Source organism: Priapulus caudatus, unplaced genomic scaffold, assembly GCF_000485595.1.
Source record: "Priapulus caudatus unplaced genomic scaffold, Priapulus_caudatus-5.0.1 Scaffold458, whole genome shotgun sequence".
Taxonomy (NCBI): Eukaryota; Metazoa; Priapulida; class Priapulimorpha; order Priapulimorphida; family Priapulidae; genus Priapulus; species Priapulus caudatus.
The window spans coordinates 81,901-100,096 of NW_014577519.1; the positions used below are offsets into that span (position 1 = coordinate 81,901).

General features: G+C 40.0%; 1 protein-coding gene across 8 annotated transcripts in view; it reads right to left on the reverse strand.

Annotated features, from left to right (window-relative positions):
• The window catches only part of LOC106810616 (putative thiamine transporter SLC35F3), a 48,800-nt gene that overhangs the window by 23,708 nt on the left and 6,896 nt on the right, over window positions 1–18,196 (reverse strand). For all 8 annotated transcript variants that reach the window (XR_001394041.1, XR_001394038.1, XR_001394040.1 and 5 more), the window contains exons 2-6: window positions 14,488–14,559; window positions 10,725–10,923; window positions 4,106–4,191; window positions 3,509–3,642; window positions 704–829 (exon numbers count right to left, since the gene is read on the reverse strand). Coding sequence is in view for 4 of the 8 variants with exons in the window: in XM_014814037.1 (XP_014669523.1) it covers window positions 704–829; window positions 3,509–3,642; window positions 4,106–4,191; window positions 10,725–10,923; window positions 14,488–14,559 (617 nt within the window). In the remaining 4 variants the exon portion in view is untranslated. The remainder of the gene's footprint in view (window positions 1–703; window positions 830–3,508; window positions 3,643–4,105; window positions 4,192–10,724; window positions 10,924–14,487; window positions 14,560–18,196) is intronic.

An 18,196-nucleotide genomic window follows, 5' to 3' on the forward strand; every position in this document is an offset into this window, starting at 1 on the left:
AGAGTAGCAGACAGGGCAACGACAGAGATTGCGCAGCAGACCAGAGCAGACTGAAAGATGGACCAAAGCAACGCTATAGATGACGTAGATGGGCAAGGTGACAGGAGATGAGGCCAGACGATGGTCAGGAGGCAGACAAAGATGCGACGACCAGAAGGCACGGCTAGAGATGGCAGAGGTGGACAGAGATGGGCAGAGATGGCTAAGTAGGCAGACGTAGAGATGGACAGAGCAGGCTTAGAGATGGGACAGAGATGGCAGAGGGTACAAGGCAGTATCTAGAGGATGGACAGGGCAGACACTAGAAGTGGACAGAGGCAGGCAGAGATGGACAGAGAATGAGGTCAGAGATGGCAGGGCAGACAGAGATGGCAGAGGCAGAAGAGACTGGCAGAAGCATGCACAGAAGATAGATGGGCAGAGGCGGACAGAGGCAGGCTAGAGATGGGCAGAGGCAGACAGAGGCAGACAGAGATGGGCAGAGGCGGACAGAGGCAGGCTAGAGATGGGCAGAGGCGGACAGAGGCAGACAGAGATGGGCAGGGGCAGACAGAGGCAGACTAGAGATGGGCAGAGGCAGACAGAGATGGGCAGAGGCAGACAGAGGCAGACTAGAGATGGGCAGGGGCAGACAGAGGCAGACAGAGATGGGCAGGGGCGGACAGAGACAGGCAGGGGCAGACAGAGATGAGCAGGGGCGTACCTGATAGACAGCCGAGCCGAGAGCAGCTCCGATGGCAAGCGCGACGCCGCGCGGCGTTGATCCTCCGAAGCCCTCCGCGTACATCATCATCACTATACCCGTTATCATGAGAATCACGGCGAGTATCTGCAACGAAGCACACACACACATGGCAGCACTCGATCGCCTGCGACAAGCATCACGCGGCTAGCTACCGCCAGCACCCCAGCACGTAAAAAAATACCTAACGTGTGTATTAATAAACACATCCGGTTCAGCTGAATCTACGCGGCTGACGTAAATTGCAAGAAAACCCGGCGGTTACAAAGAGTAGCCAAGAAAAGTGATAAAGCAATAAACCAATCCAGTGGTAACCAATTAGCACACGTAAACCTGCACATTGTCACCTCAAGTCACATTTCAAAAGAATCACTCGACTGTCTATAACCCAGGCGAATCGTGGCTTGCATATTTTAGGTATTTGGAACATTTATGGCATAAAAAGACTTCCTAGAAAATCGTCCTTAGAAAGCATGAAAACAACATTTTAGTACAAATAATACAACAAATTCTAAGCCACTAATCGATGGGATTCAGAGATGCCAACATTCAGTGAGGGGAAAGAGGGAGGGGGTCAGGAACAAATCATTGGTGAGGTGGGGATAGGGGTGTGAAGAAAGCTTTAGTTTTTATGCAAATCCAATTATTGATTTTATTAAATTGAATTACATTTACAATAACGAATTATTCATGCTTGTTTCTTTAATCTTACCAGCATGTCAAGAATCCGTTTTTCAACATATAATTGCAATTCCTTGTATACCGATTTAATTTAAAAGCACCAGACTCTTGCATTCTATTTTCACATTGAAATCAGCAGGTAGCATTCAGTACACATGCGAACTGATTTTCTACCTTGATGGCTGTGTATGGTTTAACACGAAGATATATATATATAGAGCAGATTATATTGATTTATGTGCAAACGTACATGTATGCTGTTAATGCCTCACCTATCATAGAGGGATCAAGTTGCTCTGTTAATTGTGCCTACAGATATAATCTGTATGACCTATAGAAGACACAGTCCTACAGACCTACAGTCTACAAATAATCTATGCAGGAGTTATATGCAAACATATATGTAATCATATGATAAGCATGTAGCAGAGCTACATAAATAGAAACATTGTCAAGGTGCAATGTTGACGAATGCTAGAGTAACTGGCACCTTGTGTAGTTAATAAGTACATTACCTTTTAGCCAAATGCGTATTGCCGTAGTTCAGGTTTGTACCCAAATACTTCACTGCTGGTGTGTACGCCGTCGATATAGAAATGTGCTGTAATTGAAATGCAGGCGCTCTCTGAGGGGCAGCTTGTGGGCAGTACCAAGAAATTCAGGTTGCTTTGACCGAGTTTGCAAACACCGCCGTGTCACGCGAAGCCGCGGTCGTGTGTATAGCAGATTTTGATAAGTGCAGCCGGACATATTTTCGCACGCGGCGATGCTTAACGGCCGGTACGGGCAAATGATGCGCGCTAAGTCATTAGTGATTTCGTTTGAAAACATGGAACGGACGTCGTGATAAGGAACATGCGTTTTGTACAGGGTGTCCACGTGCGTTCCGTGAATTAAAACGTGTGTGTTTGTACGTGCGTATTTTCCAGATGGTTTAGTTCTCACATGGCATGTGGTTAGAAACCTGCCCCGCTGGACACCATGCAAGGTTTCAAAATGCAGGCGTCCACCAAACATACGGGCGCGCGACAAATGTTTAGCGCTCAATTCAGCGCGCCTCGGCCGTCGAGGATGACATGTTTTGTACGGTCAGGATCGTAAATGATAATCGTTGATAACATACTCAAGCAACCGATTCTTCAAAAGTTTTGTTTGATAATGGTCAAGCCAGCAAGTGACTTACTTGACAATGACTAAATACGACCGTTTAGCCTATAAAGGTTAATGTACTTATTTAACTACGAACAAGTGTACCAGTCTACTCTAGCCATTCGGGTCAACATTGGATAATGTCAATAAGACCATATTTATATTGCCTTTAAATGAAATGGATGGATGGATTAAAGAATGAATGAGCTGGATTGATTAATTAATTGATTGATTGGTGGGTGGATGGAGGGACCCATTGGCAAACAAGAACATATTAAATTAATTTACATAACACAGAAAACAGAAAAAGGTAACAAGTGCTAATAGGTCTTATCTCTTGTATATATATCTAGTAACTATGCCTAGTATCAGGAAAGGGTGCCCTTGAATACATAAGCGATAGACGCTGGATGAAAGAGATTTTACCTAGAGCACAAGATAACAGACAGGGGAACACTAATCAGTGAAAAAAGCGAGGAAACAAAAGATACGAAAACCTATATGAAATGCTGCAGGCATGAGGCAAATCTTCAGGTCATGGCTTGTGCACAAGTCGACTACATCTGTGTGCATCTGTCTGTCACATTATTGTTTTCATTATGATCACAGTGACTACGTAGGAAGGAGAAGACTAGAAGATTAGATACAGGAGCTGTGGGTAAATATAGGTTAGCCAGCCAAACCCAGGTTCGCCATGAGTTACCAGACCTGCAAAAAATAATGATCATCGGTGGCCGGTGTTTGCAGTGGCAAAGCAGGACTAAATATTGCAACATATGCTGTAAGCTGCTGATTGGCAGTCCTGAGAAGCCCCTGCCAATCATCAGTGGAAGAGGATTCTGACCCAAGCGGAGCGCACCTGTAACTGCCAGATACCGTCCCTTTACAGCACTCTGTTCATATGAACACATGACACATGTGTGCACTTCAGCTTACCCGTATAGATATAAACTTCTCGTGAAGAATGATCCATGACAATATGTAGACAAAGGCCGCGTTTGACGCAAACACGGCCACCGTGTCCGTGATGGGAATGATCCTGAGCGCCATCAAAAACATGTAATTTGATGCTGTAATAATGAAATGTTGTGACATTAGAACCAATATAATCGATGGTATCGGTGTCTACTATTCTTCTATACCAGTAAATGCTACGTGTTTGCAAAATTTATTTTAATTGTAACGTTGTAAATACTAATTTTGCAATAAACCTATTATCTATCTATCTATACTATTCTCTCTTTTAATTTTCTGAATGCATTAAACAGATTACAATTAAATAACAAAAACTGCTAAAATAACGAATCACATTATTGTAATAATATTTGCCTAAATTTGTTTCTAGTAATATTCCATGAGGTTTTGCCCAAGCACATTTGATTTATTGCATACATCGGTGACAATGTTACAGAGATTACTGTGGGAATAACAAATGCCATCCTCAAATTTTCCTAAAGTGATTTATGCTGAATGCAATCAAATTAATTAAAATTGAACTCCTCCACTTTACTGGGCATCATCAACCACACTTACCTATCCAGAGTATACAAAACAAGCCACACTTTGTGAAGAAAGTGAGAGGCGTCAAACGATCTTCGCCATACACTGATATGCAGTCCCTGAAAGTTCGGTGAAACACAACAGTTAAGTGGGGAACCAGTAAGTTCGTCTTCAGTTTAAGTAAGTTCACCATGGGAATTTCGCTGCGATCATATCCACAGCGAAATTTGCAGCGAAAATATTCGCACACGCATGCGATAATTGAGCGGACACACCGTGCTAATTTATTCGCACGACCGCAGCGGACGCACTACACGCGATCTACTGTCGCCACACGGCTCCAACCATGGCTCCAACAGTCGCGTGCTTAGCATACTGATCAATGATTCGTTGCATTATAACATCGGCCGGCTTTATTTTCGCTTCCACGCACACACAATGCGAATTTGTACGCAGCGGTAAAAACCCGCAGCGAAAATATCAAACATGTTTGGTTGCTGCGAATTTCGGTGCGGATGAAATTCGCAGCGAAATTCGCCCGCGCTTGAGCGGACACACCATACGAATTTCGCTGCGATTTTAACAATCGCTGCGGACGTGCGAATAAATTCGCATGGTGTCCCCCGCTTTAGATGCAGTGATTCGAGTGTCAAATGCACAACTACTGAATAGAAACACAAGCAGTGGAAAACATGGTATATATCCTATAACACGGAATGTTTTCCTCTCAAAGAGAATTATCTCTAAGAGAAATATTTTGTCTTCTATTTCACAAGTACTGCTTTGCAGATATAGTGACACACCTAAGCACGCCGCAGCTGCTACCGTTATATAACAATAAACTGTGCAGGTAATTTCATATGCCAACATAACATAATACCCCGCATGGCTCTACTGTACATACACTATCTATTCAACAAAGGCTACAGAAATGGCTTCATTTGCACAGCTGCTCTTTCATACTGTTGAAGTTAAACAAGTATTCACGGTGATTTAAAAGACGACAGTAATGCCATAAACCAGTTCCAGTTTTTTCAGCATTCAAACTCCCAATACATGCAGTACTACATTACAGTAATTCCCTGCATTACTCAAGTTGTGCATTCCTGAACAAACGCTTGTAAGATGAAAATCTCTAAGGCGAATAACGTTTTCCCATTGACTTCCATTATATAATTAGTAGGGATGGTACGATTCAGCGATATGTCGATGGATCACAATACAACCTTCAATAATACACGTATCAACACATTTGACTTCACAATACATGTATCGATAGAATACAAATAAAATCCATATCATTTGGTACCACAGTCTAATCAGAAAACAAAAGACGCATGACACAATTTGGAGTTCAACAGCAGTTGTTTACTAAGCGCTCCATGATACTTATTAATAAGCATTAGCATGATTGGTAGAACGCTGGTTAAGTGTATAGTTTGCTCAGTAGATTCTCTTGATAGTATCACGATACATATCATATTGTGAAAGGTGTATTAACTATGATATAGATGATATCGTGAGCTAGCCTACCCATATCGTCCAACCCCTAATATTTAGTGATGCATTAATTCCTACAGAGCCTTTCAGCTAACACAAACACTAGAAGGACAGTTTATTAAATTAATGCAAGCAAACATTTTTAACGCTGATGTTGATTATTTAAAATAAATGAACATAATAACAATATTAGTAAGATGGAATGAACATAATAACAATATTAGTAAGATGGAATGAACATAATAACAATATTAGTAAGATGGAATGCCAAACATAATAACAATATTAGTAAGATGGCATATGAACATAATAACAAATATTAAGTTAGATGGAATGCGAACATAAGTAACAATTATTCAGTAGACTGGCAATGAACATTAATAAACAATATTAGTAAGATTGGAGATGAACATAATAACAATATTAGTAAGATGGAATGAACATCAATAACAATATTTAGTAAGATTTGGCAATGGGATTTAGAAATAAAACTACCAGTCGAGGAGAAAGCAATTGAAGGCACCATTTATTTAGAATGCTATTTACCAGGTGTCTGCCTTCGCTATCTGAGCCTTGTTTGGGTGATACTCCATTAGCGTGTTTCCCAACTTTTAATGCTCATTAATACCCACCGTTCACATACACGGATTTTTCTTTATGGGAGTCCTTACGGATCCGCCAACTCGTATTCTCAATCGCACAGCATCCGTAAATAACTCGCTGCCGTATTCCCCGCCATATTAACTCGTCAAAACAACTCGCAGACACTCCTAAGGATCCGTGAAAGAGACGCAAATTTTTTTACATGTCAAAAATCTTCTCACGAGTGCTCACTAATTGATTTTTTTCCGTAAATAACTCGAACAATCCGTAAGTATCGTAAAGACGCCTCGCAACAACACGTAAACCAATCCGTAAAACTGCTCGCAATGATCATCGCTAATTGGACTCGCTAACAATTACGATTGCTTTACGGATCGTTCGAGTTATTACGAGCACTTTACGAATAGATACGTATACTTTACGCTATTCTTACGCTATTGCTTACGATTTGGGACAAGGCTGCCCAAATCGGAACGCGTCATTTCAGTTGTTATCAAGCAAGTCAGAGAAGTTTCACATTCTCTTGCCATATCTACTCTACAATTATCTACAAGCCATGGCTTCCAAAGAAGAAGGCAGTCAACAACAACAAGAGGGCACGCTCGCCTAACCCTGAACCACCACCGCAGCTAAACCCTGTTGATGTAGAAGACTCTTCCCTCTGGGTTAGTTGAAGGAGCAATTGTAGAAATTGTTGATATAACTGCAATCTGTTTCTCTCATATGCCATGTTGTCTCTCTGGATGTCAGTTGATGATATATTGAGATTTGCAGGATTTTTATATACTTTTTGCCAAAAAATCGTATTAATGATATCAAAGTTGGGAACACTCCTAATGGAGCGTTAGCCCATTGTTTGGTTCGGGTAATTCAGGCTCTGACCTGGAGGCCAAAAAGATCTAAATTTGGTTACCGCTTCCAGGGGATCTTCTCTTAGTACAGTTCTTTGTAATGACTGAGATCGCTGTAACAGCTCTTGAAATAAGAAACAAGTACCCGAGGTATATTGGATGCAGAAGGATTGATTGCACGAACATGCATATTTCATAAACATTGCTGGTGTTGGTCAAACAGTGCAAAAGCAGTGGGTAAAATAAATTACCTGGCCGTTTTGTTGACACCTGGCTGTTTATATTTATTAGGTTAATTGTATTGATGGGGAGTGAGCATGACACTTTTAGGGTAAAATAATCCTGTTCATTCTCTTTAAAGAATTTTGTAAGAACAAATTTCCATTTCGTACCTCTAGTATAATAGCAATAATTTACAAATTGTTGATGGTTGAATTGCCCTATCTACGAGTTTACTTGTCATAATTTCCTAATTACGTATGGGCAAATTTACATAAACATAGTTATCGTAGTGCAGGGCATTTTACTGTATGGTAACAGGCAAATATAGAACACTATAATTAGTATCAAGTGATATATTTCTGATATAGACAATTTCCTTTGAAGGTATTGGAAGACGGTCCTCGGCTGAAGAGCAAAAGCATGGACGATACCGTAGATGATCGCGTAATAACCAGAAATTTGGCCTCAGATTTCTACCCTGTATTTGCTCTGCGGTTTATAAGTGCGCCATACCGTGAGGGGAAATATACTAGGCGCAATACTTGGTTACCCGATTCAAATTGAGGTGCGGCTTATAGGCGCCCGCGGTTATTACGCGATCATATACGGTATATCAGAAGTAGATAATAGGGAACCCCCCTATTATCCTATTATCTACTTCTGATTATAGAGACCAATTTTAGAGGAGTGCTAATATTCTCAGGAGAACATGATGACATGTCCTCCTAATATTTTCATATTTCTATTGCTTTCTGTTCTATAGTTCTAGACAGCTTCTAGTACAAAATATGTCGCCTACGGCTAGTTTACTAGTCGTGAAACTATAAATATCATGCCTTTCTCTAAGAGTTTGGCTCATCATTTATTGAAAATGAAAAAAGTTTAAAGAGTTGCCCACCTCCTGAGGATCTATCAGAGGGTAACTATAGGCTGCCACTCTTGGAATATTAGTAAAAAGCAATTTTATGCTTCTTCCAATAAAGTATTAAACAAGATAGGTCAATGGTAAACATGTTGTGCATCACTGAATTCACTGAACCATATAATTAATATATCGTAAAAAAATGAAATTCGACCATCTTACTTCTGGCACCACTTTGCCATTTTTTCGCTACGAATTTATCTCGAGCATACACACATATCAAAGGTGCTTGCCTCACTGTGATACATGGCAACTGCTACTCTGTAACATGACTGGTCAAGCACTGTAAAACACACTTTAAAAAACATTAGTACTTGCACCCAGGTCAGTCACTAATGCAAATTCTTGCACTTAACGCGTTGGCAGAGCTGGCACCAGAGATGGTACATTACGTGCACGCATGCCAACTGCCACTTTTGAAAACCTAGTCGCTATTGACGTACTCTGCAAGCCATGATGCAGTGCCTAGGGTTACAGAAATACAGGCACCTAATCTCGTTAATAGTACTCTTCGCACAAAATATGGCTGGGAATCTCACTAGCATACGGTGACGTTATTTTGCCGTAATTTCCCCAATTATTGGCCACCCGTTAGGGTAACCACAGCTAAAACTACTTTCTACACCGGCCTTTCTGCTAATACAAACACCCTGCTATTATGTGCACATAAGATACAATTATGCACAGTTACACAATTTATGCACTAAATCAAAACGGTGCTCTGATAATGACCCCTTCAATAGACCAGTCAAATAATGCCTGCATGATTGGTCAAGTTATGGTTGTTGTTGTTGGTGGTGGTGGTGGTGATGGTGGTGGCCGTGGTGGCGGCGGCGGGTGGCAGTGGTTGCAGCAGTAGTGGTTTTATATTTGAGTTGATTTCCAACAGTTGCACATCCTTCAATCATTTAGAATATGTCAAGACATCAACTGTACATTTTCATCAGTACGTTGACTAATAAGCACAACTAGGTAGGTACGGTAGGTTTAGTAGAACAACGCCTGGCTGCTGATCATTAACCTGCGGTCACATTTAACCTTGCAATTATAGCAATCACCATCTATCAGTGGCTCTGGTTAGTTTTAATCAGCTGCCCTGATGCAAGGATCGTAGACCTAACCATTATGATTGGTGCCTGAATTGCACAAAGGTATCCTATTTCTTATATATACAGCCAGTCTCAAGGCTACAGCAGTGCAACCCTCCATTGACATCTAATCTTTAAGGAAAACACGAAATCCACGTCGCAACTATTTTATCTATGAACGAACTATGAAAGCATAGAAAGAATACACAAATTTCCAATGAGCTAATGAAAGTGAAGATCAGAATTGGCAAATAATACACTCAATAAGGACAACGTCTATTAGAGGTCAAAATGTTCGCATGAAATACCTTGTGAATTTCACTGTTCAGGCACTGAATTTTCATGATGATTTTTTCATGTATGATTGGTTTTCTCTACCTTTGATACTCACGAGCATCATTCTTTTAGAAGTAGAGTAGAATTTAGCAGTAAGTCTAATACAGCACTGACGCGCACCTACACATACGCGCACATGCGCACATATGCAGCGGCACACACGCAGCGGCACACACGCACATGCACGCAAGCACGCACGCACGAACGGAGGCATACACACACATTCTTTTTCATGCCCACACTTGCAATTATTGTTCGTTGTTCAAATTTCAATTATTGTATTTATTTAACATAAAATAAATTTTAATTCATAAAGGCTATTACTCTCCTGGTAGTTGATAGGCAAAAGTTTCAATCATGCAGTGTCATTTTGTGGCATTTAAAATCAACGTGCTAACGCTTCCCCCGAATTATTATTATTTAAAAAATGTGAAGTAATGAAATAAGCAGAACTTTCACATTTTCATGCCACTATCATTATCAAATGAAGCACTATAAATGCTATATTGAGGTATTGGCACAATTTATGGTCACACTGACTCACACATGTAGCCATTTTACTATTGACAGTACATTAAGCAGATAATTACTTATACCGTCCTATTTACACTGCAGAAATACACGACAAAATAGAATAACATGTCTGAAATTATGCTGTATTTAACTTAAAATCAAGTTCTCATTATTACTGTCAGAACAATCAACAATTTAGAAGACCTGCGATTCAACCTCAACTCTAAATTCACACAATCAATTGCTAAGCTTTTGCCACTAGCACCAAGTGGGATGGAACACTCGCTGGTACGGAAAGCGACGATGACAGGGAGGGGAAATACAAGCAGAGAGTGGATGAGCAGTGCTGGAAGCTCCTCTAATGGGGTCGGCAGTGCATTACTGGGCAACAGCAAATTTTTAATGCATCAGGCGGTAATGTAACTCTTGGTCTCTATACACGGAGTGCTATATTTGGGAAACAATAAGTAAAATCGAGCTTCGAAATGTTTTACACTTTCACCTTCTTTCTCACTTGCTTTCCAAAATTCGAGTAGCAGTTACTAGACTTGCTGGTGGGGGCACGACTGTAATATCGCCGTCCTGCATACACCAGTGAGACGGGAACGTTTGCTTACCTATATATACTCTTCAAGCAGCGCTTATCCCGGCTGAAGATGAAGACGGCGATGGTGTAGACGGGGAAACAGACGACCATCCATGTTGTCGAGAACCAGATGAAGAAGTAAGCACCGTCGAACGTCTCGTCAAAGCTGCTCGCTGCAAACTGAGCCGTGCCTGTCCACGACACAGCGATGCTCACCACAATCAGCACGCCTGTGTGCATGTCGCAGGAAGAAAGAGAGAGAGCGAAAGATAGATCAGAAATCGCAGCTGTAATAATGACAACCAAGTAATAAACTCATAGAGCGCACAACACAAGCGGCGCCTCTATCTAAGCCTCTGCTTCTTTCGCACCGTAATAAGCCAAGATTGCATTTCGAAACACGCAGTGCATCGCGGGAATTCTTCACCATGGGTCGCCAATAGATTATACTTTGACAGACATTTGGTCCTGTAAAAATCTTCGCCAGGCCGAAAATATTTTGAGCATGTGAAACAGGTACCTTATAATATATATATATATATGTATGACTCAATTGAGTATATTATAAACTAGAAAGGGCAGTTGGCGCCAACTACATGTATCCCCCGTGATCTAGTATGAATGAAAAAATATCTCTGTAAGGACGTAGAAGGTAGGTAAAGTTAAATAAGTCACAAAGACAAATGTTTGTTACACAACTCATCTGCCTGAGATGTGCAAGTATGTTAAAATTGGCTGCCTTAGGGGTTTTGGTACGCGACACACATTCTCCCCAAGATGTGTAAGTATACCAAGTTTGGTCGCACTAGGTCAATTAGGGGCCGAGTTATAGAGCGGAAGGGAAATATGATCAAGGTCAAGGTCAAATAAAGGTCGCAGTAACCTGGTTTTGGTACGCGACACACCTTCTCCCCAAGATGTGTAAGTATACCAAATTAGGTAGCGCTAGGTCAATTAGAGGCCGAGTTATAGAGCGGAAGGGAAATATGATCAAGGTCAAGGTAAAGGTTAAATAAAGGTCGTAGTGACCTGGTTTTGGTACGCTGTGCACCTTCTCCCCAAGATGTGTAAGTAGACCATGTTTGGTCACGCTAGGTCAATTAGGGGTCGAGTTATAGAGCGGAAGGGAAAGTGTCTGCGGCAGCGCCGAGCGGCGGCGGCGGCTGGACAGACATGAAACCATAGTATCCCCGCCGACTTTGTCGCAAAGGATACAATTAATGTTGCCATATTTTAGTGGTTATTCGGTGCACTCTAGTTGATTTTTGCCATGCCCTCTACAATAATGACATATCCCAATGTAAAATCAGGGACTACTTTGCCGATATCACTTTTTTTTTTTTAACGTGGTTCACTTCAACTTTATTCTGTTGACTCCCTCTGAATCAGTCATGCTGGAAGTCATATTTATCAGAGTAACTATGCATGGGACGAGCCAAAACAAATTTCATTGGTGCAAATTGAGTCATGCTTTTTCCCAATGCATAGTGAAAAAAATCAATATGTAACTGTAGGCTTCCATGTCATGGAATTTACCGCTGTTTGACAGAAATTACAACAGACATGGCCATATTCACTACAAAATATATTCGATAACACGCAACTTTTTTTAATGTGCAACTGTATTTAGCCTAATCTATATCTAGTAAGTATAATACTATAGTGCCGCACACTCTAGTAAAACTTTCATCAGACCTGCCTATAATTCAACTGCATTGTCCGGCTGTCCTACGGTATTGGCGAACACTACTTCACTATAAAACATTCTGCTTTTAGTATCATAATAACACTATTTGCCACATTCCAACTCAAGCTTGTGCACACTGTTAACACATGCGATAATTACACCACCATTCACGCGACGAGATTAACTTTTAATGCAGAGTTATAAAAACACACTCTTTTCAGAAGTAAACTGCCGGCTGCCTATATGTTATTACAAAGTGCCAGGCTTTGAGTTGCTAACCATCTCCTACGACCAAACATTTAAACGAGCATAGCAAGCATGTATAATCATTAAACTGACTATGTCACGAATTTTCTATGATGTATTTTATAAAATTTTTGTTGCAATTATTTTACATGAAAAGTAAGTAGGCCTACTGCTAAATGTATCCTCAAATTCTTACCTGATAAGATTGTTTTTCAACTAGTTAAAAAAACAAAAAATCTTGGCAATTTGATATATTGATCACGACATTAAATGCTTGCTATGGGCTATGTATGAGTCACGAGTGATTGTTCACATCAAACGGAATAGCAAAATAGGAAGTATAACTATGAAAAGTAAACAGAATCACTTACATTTTGTGAAAAAGTGGACATAATTTTTTTTACTTTTACTGTTTACGGTGATATAATCACACCTATCGATGCCAGAGCTCCCTCTGGATGTTTTAAAGTTTGAGCCAAGAATTGAGCCACCAAAGTTATTTTATAGCCACCAATGAAAAACTATAGAGCTCTACTGTTCACATTACTGTATGCAAGGCATATATTATGCAAGCACTATTAAAGTATTATGCAAGGCATAAACAGGTGATGAGTATGTACTATGAGAAAAGAGGTGTACGAAAACAATTTATGACACGACACTGCAAATTGACGATTTTCATTAGTTAATCGTAATTTTCTGGGCAGTTAAATCATTCGCCAATGTATTTGCCTCTTAGTGTAGTAAAATCGCCACTGTTATTTATTTATCTCATTTTGAGAACGTGGTGAATGCCTGCAGTAGCCCTGAATGCGATACGAGGGAGTGCATCGCAGAGCGGCAGCTATTTTTATATCCACGAGACATGGGTGGGCCATTTATAACAGTTTTTCCAGCAAGGAAGAGGAAACAACGTCGTGCACTCACGCCTATGAAGATAAGATTATGCCGGAGACAACATCGCCACGAAGTAAACGAACAAGACAGTCTGTCAGCGGCAACTACATTTCAAAGTTCGAAATTCTGTTAGAGAACTATTTCCAGTAAAAACACGAGCTACTCTGTGGACCGACATGATGCATAGTGTGCCGCACGTGTGGGATAGAGAAGTTATTCTGATGTGAATGAGGAGTTCCTAAATGTGTAAAAGCTGAGAATCATATGTACAGATTATAAATTTAATCAATGTGCTGTCAATAATTATGTAGTTTTAAAAATCAGTACCACACGTATGTTATTGTTATTCATACCATAAACTTATAATATTCATACTCATACAAATGTGATCATACCCATACTGTTAAGATTATAAATAAAATGTCTGCTAATCTAAATGTAAAAGGAAACAATTAGAGGTAGGGTGACAAAGTGAGGCAGGGGTGGTGTGCAAGAAACAGGGCCGTTGAGGATGATACACGCGGGCAATGAGATAATTTGGTTGTATTGACAGACCAAACATAACGATAAAAAGTAAAGAGCAGTGATGTACTGTTATGATGGCAACCATAAGTTTGCAAGCAGACTGAACCATATTAATTATACTAATGGCAATATCAATTTTTGAAATATCAAATAGTCGAGAATGCAGCCTTCTAGAATCAAGCAGCTTCTTTACACATGATCTAGAAATAACTCGGTAAAACCGTGCTTCCTCACTAAAGGGAAGGTGGTTGTAGAGAGCACTATAAAAATTAATGGATGTGGACCAAAAACTAATCCTAACCTACACCTACTCAAGGGAACAAACATAGTGTGTATAAAAACAATTTCATTTTCTACATTGCACAGTGATATATATATCAAGAGTAGATAATAACACACGTGTGTTATTATCTACTCTTGATATATATCAAATCCTTACCAATCAGAATCTTTACTGTTAGCTGTGATAAGCAAGGCTTGGCAGGCTCACCTGCCCTGGCACTTCCATCCCCTGCAATAATAACAAACTACAGTTTAATCAGAGGAACCTCAATTTAAACCTGTAGCAATGTTTCTTGACTTACAGACAGATATAATTATAGTTACTGTCAGAAGTTTACTGTGTTCATTCACCCGGATTTTACATGTATACATCTATATCAGCCTGATCTATATGAACATTCTTCAAAATAGGAATTGCACAATCGAATTAATCTGTCCCTTCCAATTCACCTATATAGGCAAAGAAAATAACAACATGTGCTTAGAACTATATTCTCCTCAAATTTTAATTCAGGAGATTCAATAATTAATACACTGTACTTTTTAATTTATAATTTAACTGTAAATGGTTTTATATTGCACACATGTATGATCTTGTGTTTAACGATGCTATGTGGGTTATCTAACACTGAAGTATCTAACCACCATACTCGCCTGTTTCTTGACATGCATACATACAAATCTTGTAATTTATTAGCATTGAACATATCTCTACTATCAACAGGAACATATCTCCAAATACAAGTGTTATCAGTTATAACGGCTTCTTACATTATCTCGCCAGGAATGGCAATATCAGTTGCTATGCTTTGGTCACATTTCAACACTGCATCATAACACCTCACCGCCATAGATCCAGGGTTTTACTATTACACTTTTACTATTCTGATTAACTTTGTTGTGCTTGGTAGCAGCACTGACAGTTTAAAGAAGTCTGTACAAATAAAAGCGCATAATAAAATATTTATTATGCCATACTATCTCTCCTATCTGCAGTAAACAATTCGTAACTGCAAAAGCAATCCCTAATATCAGCTCAAACCTGAGTCCTCTACAGACTAGTCTTCTGTACTGCCTTTGCGCGCAGCCACATCATCCTAGGGATGCAGGTCACCCAAGTCTGCATTTCTATCCCTGAATAAGTTCATTTGTTTAGTTGTGGGTAGTGTGTTACACACTGCACACAGCCTACCTAATAAACCATGGCACCTCTACATTCCACCTATGCCACATTTCCTGCACAAATTTATAGAAGGGCTCTCAGTTTCATGGTAGAATAAAATCGCAAGGTAAAAATGTGTTAGCTTTACTAAGTATTTTTACGCAATAACTTTAAACCTACAGGTGCACAAATTAGAGCAGCTGAGAAACTAGCGGTCACCCAGTCGCCAGTGGCGATTAGAAAATCGACCGGGCGACTGCTTGCTCGTGTCAGCTGGTCCGGCGGGGCGACTAGATAATCGCCGCACAGGAAATAAAAAATTTACCAAACTGATTATTTTGTTATTCTCTACTAACCTTCTACATTAATGAATGGTAAATTTAATCAAATATCTAGACTAAAAATAGTCAAATTCCGAAGCTTAAAGTCCATGCGAAGTACACGAACATGCCATGTTTGTTGTGTTGGATTTTCTAGGTCATGCTGTTAAACCTCTGCCTAATTCGATAATACTGGGCATCCCCCGACCAATCCGCGATCGCGTAATAAAATATGATAATTTATAGGAATAATGGGCGATCTTCATAGACCGCTGATCTTTGAAATCGACTTGCGGACTTGTTCCGATTTACTACGCATCAGTGTATCAAAACGAGTAAAAAATATAATTTGCTGATGAAAAGAAACAAATATATATCTACACTATCAAGATACTGTCATATTATGTAACCGAATCAGATTGCGTATTAGTACATGAAGATGGCAGCACCATCTAACAATGAACATCACTATTATTATTATATTATATATTATTGTTGTTTAAATGCCCTATTAGTATTATATATCGTATTCCATTTATTATTAAGAATACCTTAGAATGCACATCACCAAATTGCACCATATAAAAACGTCCCCACATCCGAGTCATTCACTTTGCTACGACAGAAATCCTGGACCAGTGCCTACTGACCAGGACCAGTGCTTCCTCAGAGGCACTGGTCCTGCTGGACCAGTGCCTCCAATTATCAGTTTTTCACCCTGTAGAGATTTCAGCTATTGTTTCTTGTAAGTTGTATTCAACAGCGTAGATCAAATGACAAATCAAAACCCCCTAAAAATCACATCTGGCAGCATGGCGGTGGAAAACTGAATATTTGTGTAAAAATACTAACTTAATCCATTTTTAGCCAACTATTTTACTCTATATTAAAGTCATAGGTGCCTCTTCTGCAAGAAATTAAGTTTGCCAGAGGTCAACAAGTGACGTATACTGTGTGCACAGTGCATGATGTAACACACTTTCAATACAGTACAGTGGACCCCCGGAATACGAAGGGCTCACCCGCAGTACGGATTTTCGAGCTTGAAGTGATCGTAATGTATTCGCCAAACGAATAAAATTCAACATATGAACGTCTTACGAATCAGCTAATCAGGGCATATAGGCTAGTCTGAGCTTCCTCTGACCAATGCACACACTCACGATTTTTTGTGGATTTGGTGTGGGTTTTGCTCCCACCACCTACACCACATCCACCAAAGATCGTCGGTGTGGGCAGAGGAAATTCAAGACTAGGCATAGGCCTAGCGCGCACTCTTTCGGTGAGTCAGTTTAAGTATGTGACTCATCAAATGTGGTTGTGCTAGTATTTATATTCCTATGATATGTATTTTTATTAATATAGTGGAATAGTAAATATGTGCATTACATTAATGTTTTTAATTTATTAGCAATTAATTGGTGAAGATGATTGGAATCCAGTTGTTTATAACAAATTATGCAATTTGTATGTTAAATAAGGTTCGAGACAGGGGCGTAAATCCCGGGGGATGGGGGGATGCATACCCCCCCCCCTGAAAGAAGGGGGGGAAGGCCCGGAAAAAAAACCCCCCCTGAGATTAAAAAAAAAAGAGGAAAAAAAGAAAGAAATGTGATTGTTTCAATTTCAGCATAATGCATGAGAAATGAGACCATGCAAATAAACTGGTCAAGAAAATGTTTCCAGACTCACAAATAGCCAAAATGTATGGTTGAAAACATACAAAAACACGTGAAATTGTGAGAAATTGCAATTCTTACCTGTGTTTTAATACATGTATTATTACTATATAGTAACCTAACTCAGTAACTGTGTACGCTCTCTGAAAAGTCATGAAAAGTGTTTTGAATCCTAACTTGTAGGGTTGAGTCTAGGGTTGAGATAGTGTCATCAGACATGAGAATATGGCCCACAGTATGCCTCAGATTGCTGGAAAATGGCTTAAATATTTCAACATTTTCTGGGGGGGCATGCCCCAGACCCCCCTAGCACTGGCATGCCTACGGCACGTGGACCTGCCTGCGGCAGCCAAGGTTAATTTTGCCCCCCCTTGTCCATCAATTTCATTCCGCATTTGGAGTTCAGAGGGTTGGAGACCCTGTACTCTAAATGATCGTGACATACTGTATACGTGTAGGCTATACAGTTATATACATACATTTTACTTTATGTCCAAATTTGTCCAAAATGTGTCCGAAATGTCTAAATTTTTTACTTTATGGTTGTCAAATTTGGCATGTGCGTGCATGTATAAATGTATGTACGTGTGTTTGTGTGTGTGTGTGTTTGTTGTTTGTTAGTTTGTGTGTGTATGTGTGTGTGTGTGTGTGTGTGTGTGTGTGTGTGTGTGTGTGTGTGTGTGTGTGTGTGTGTGTGTGTGTGTG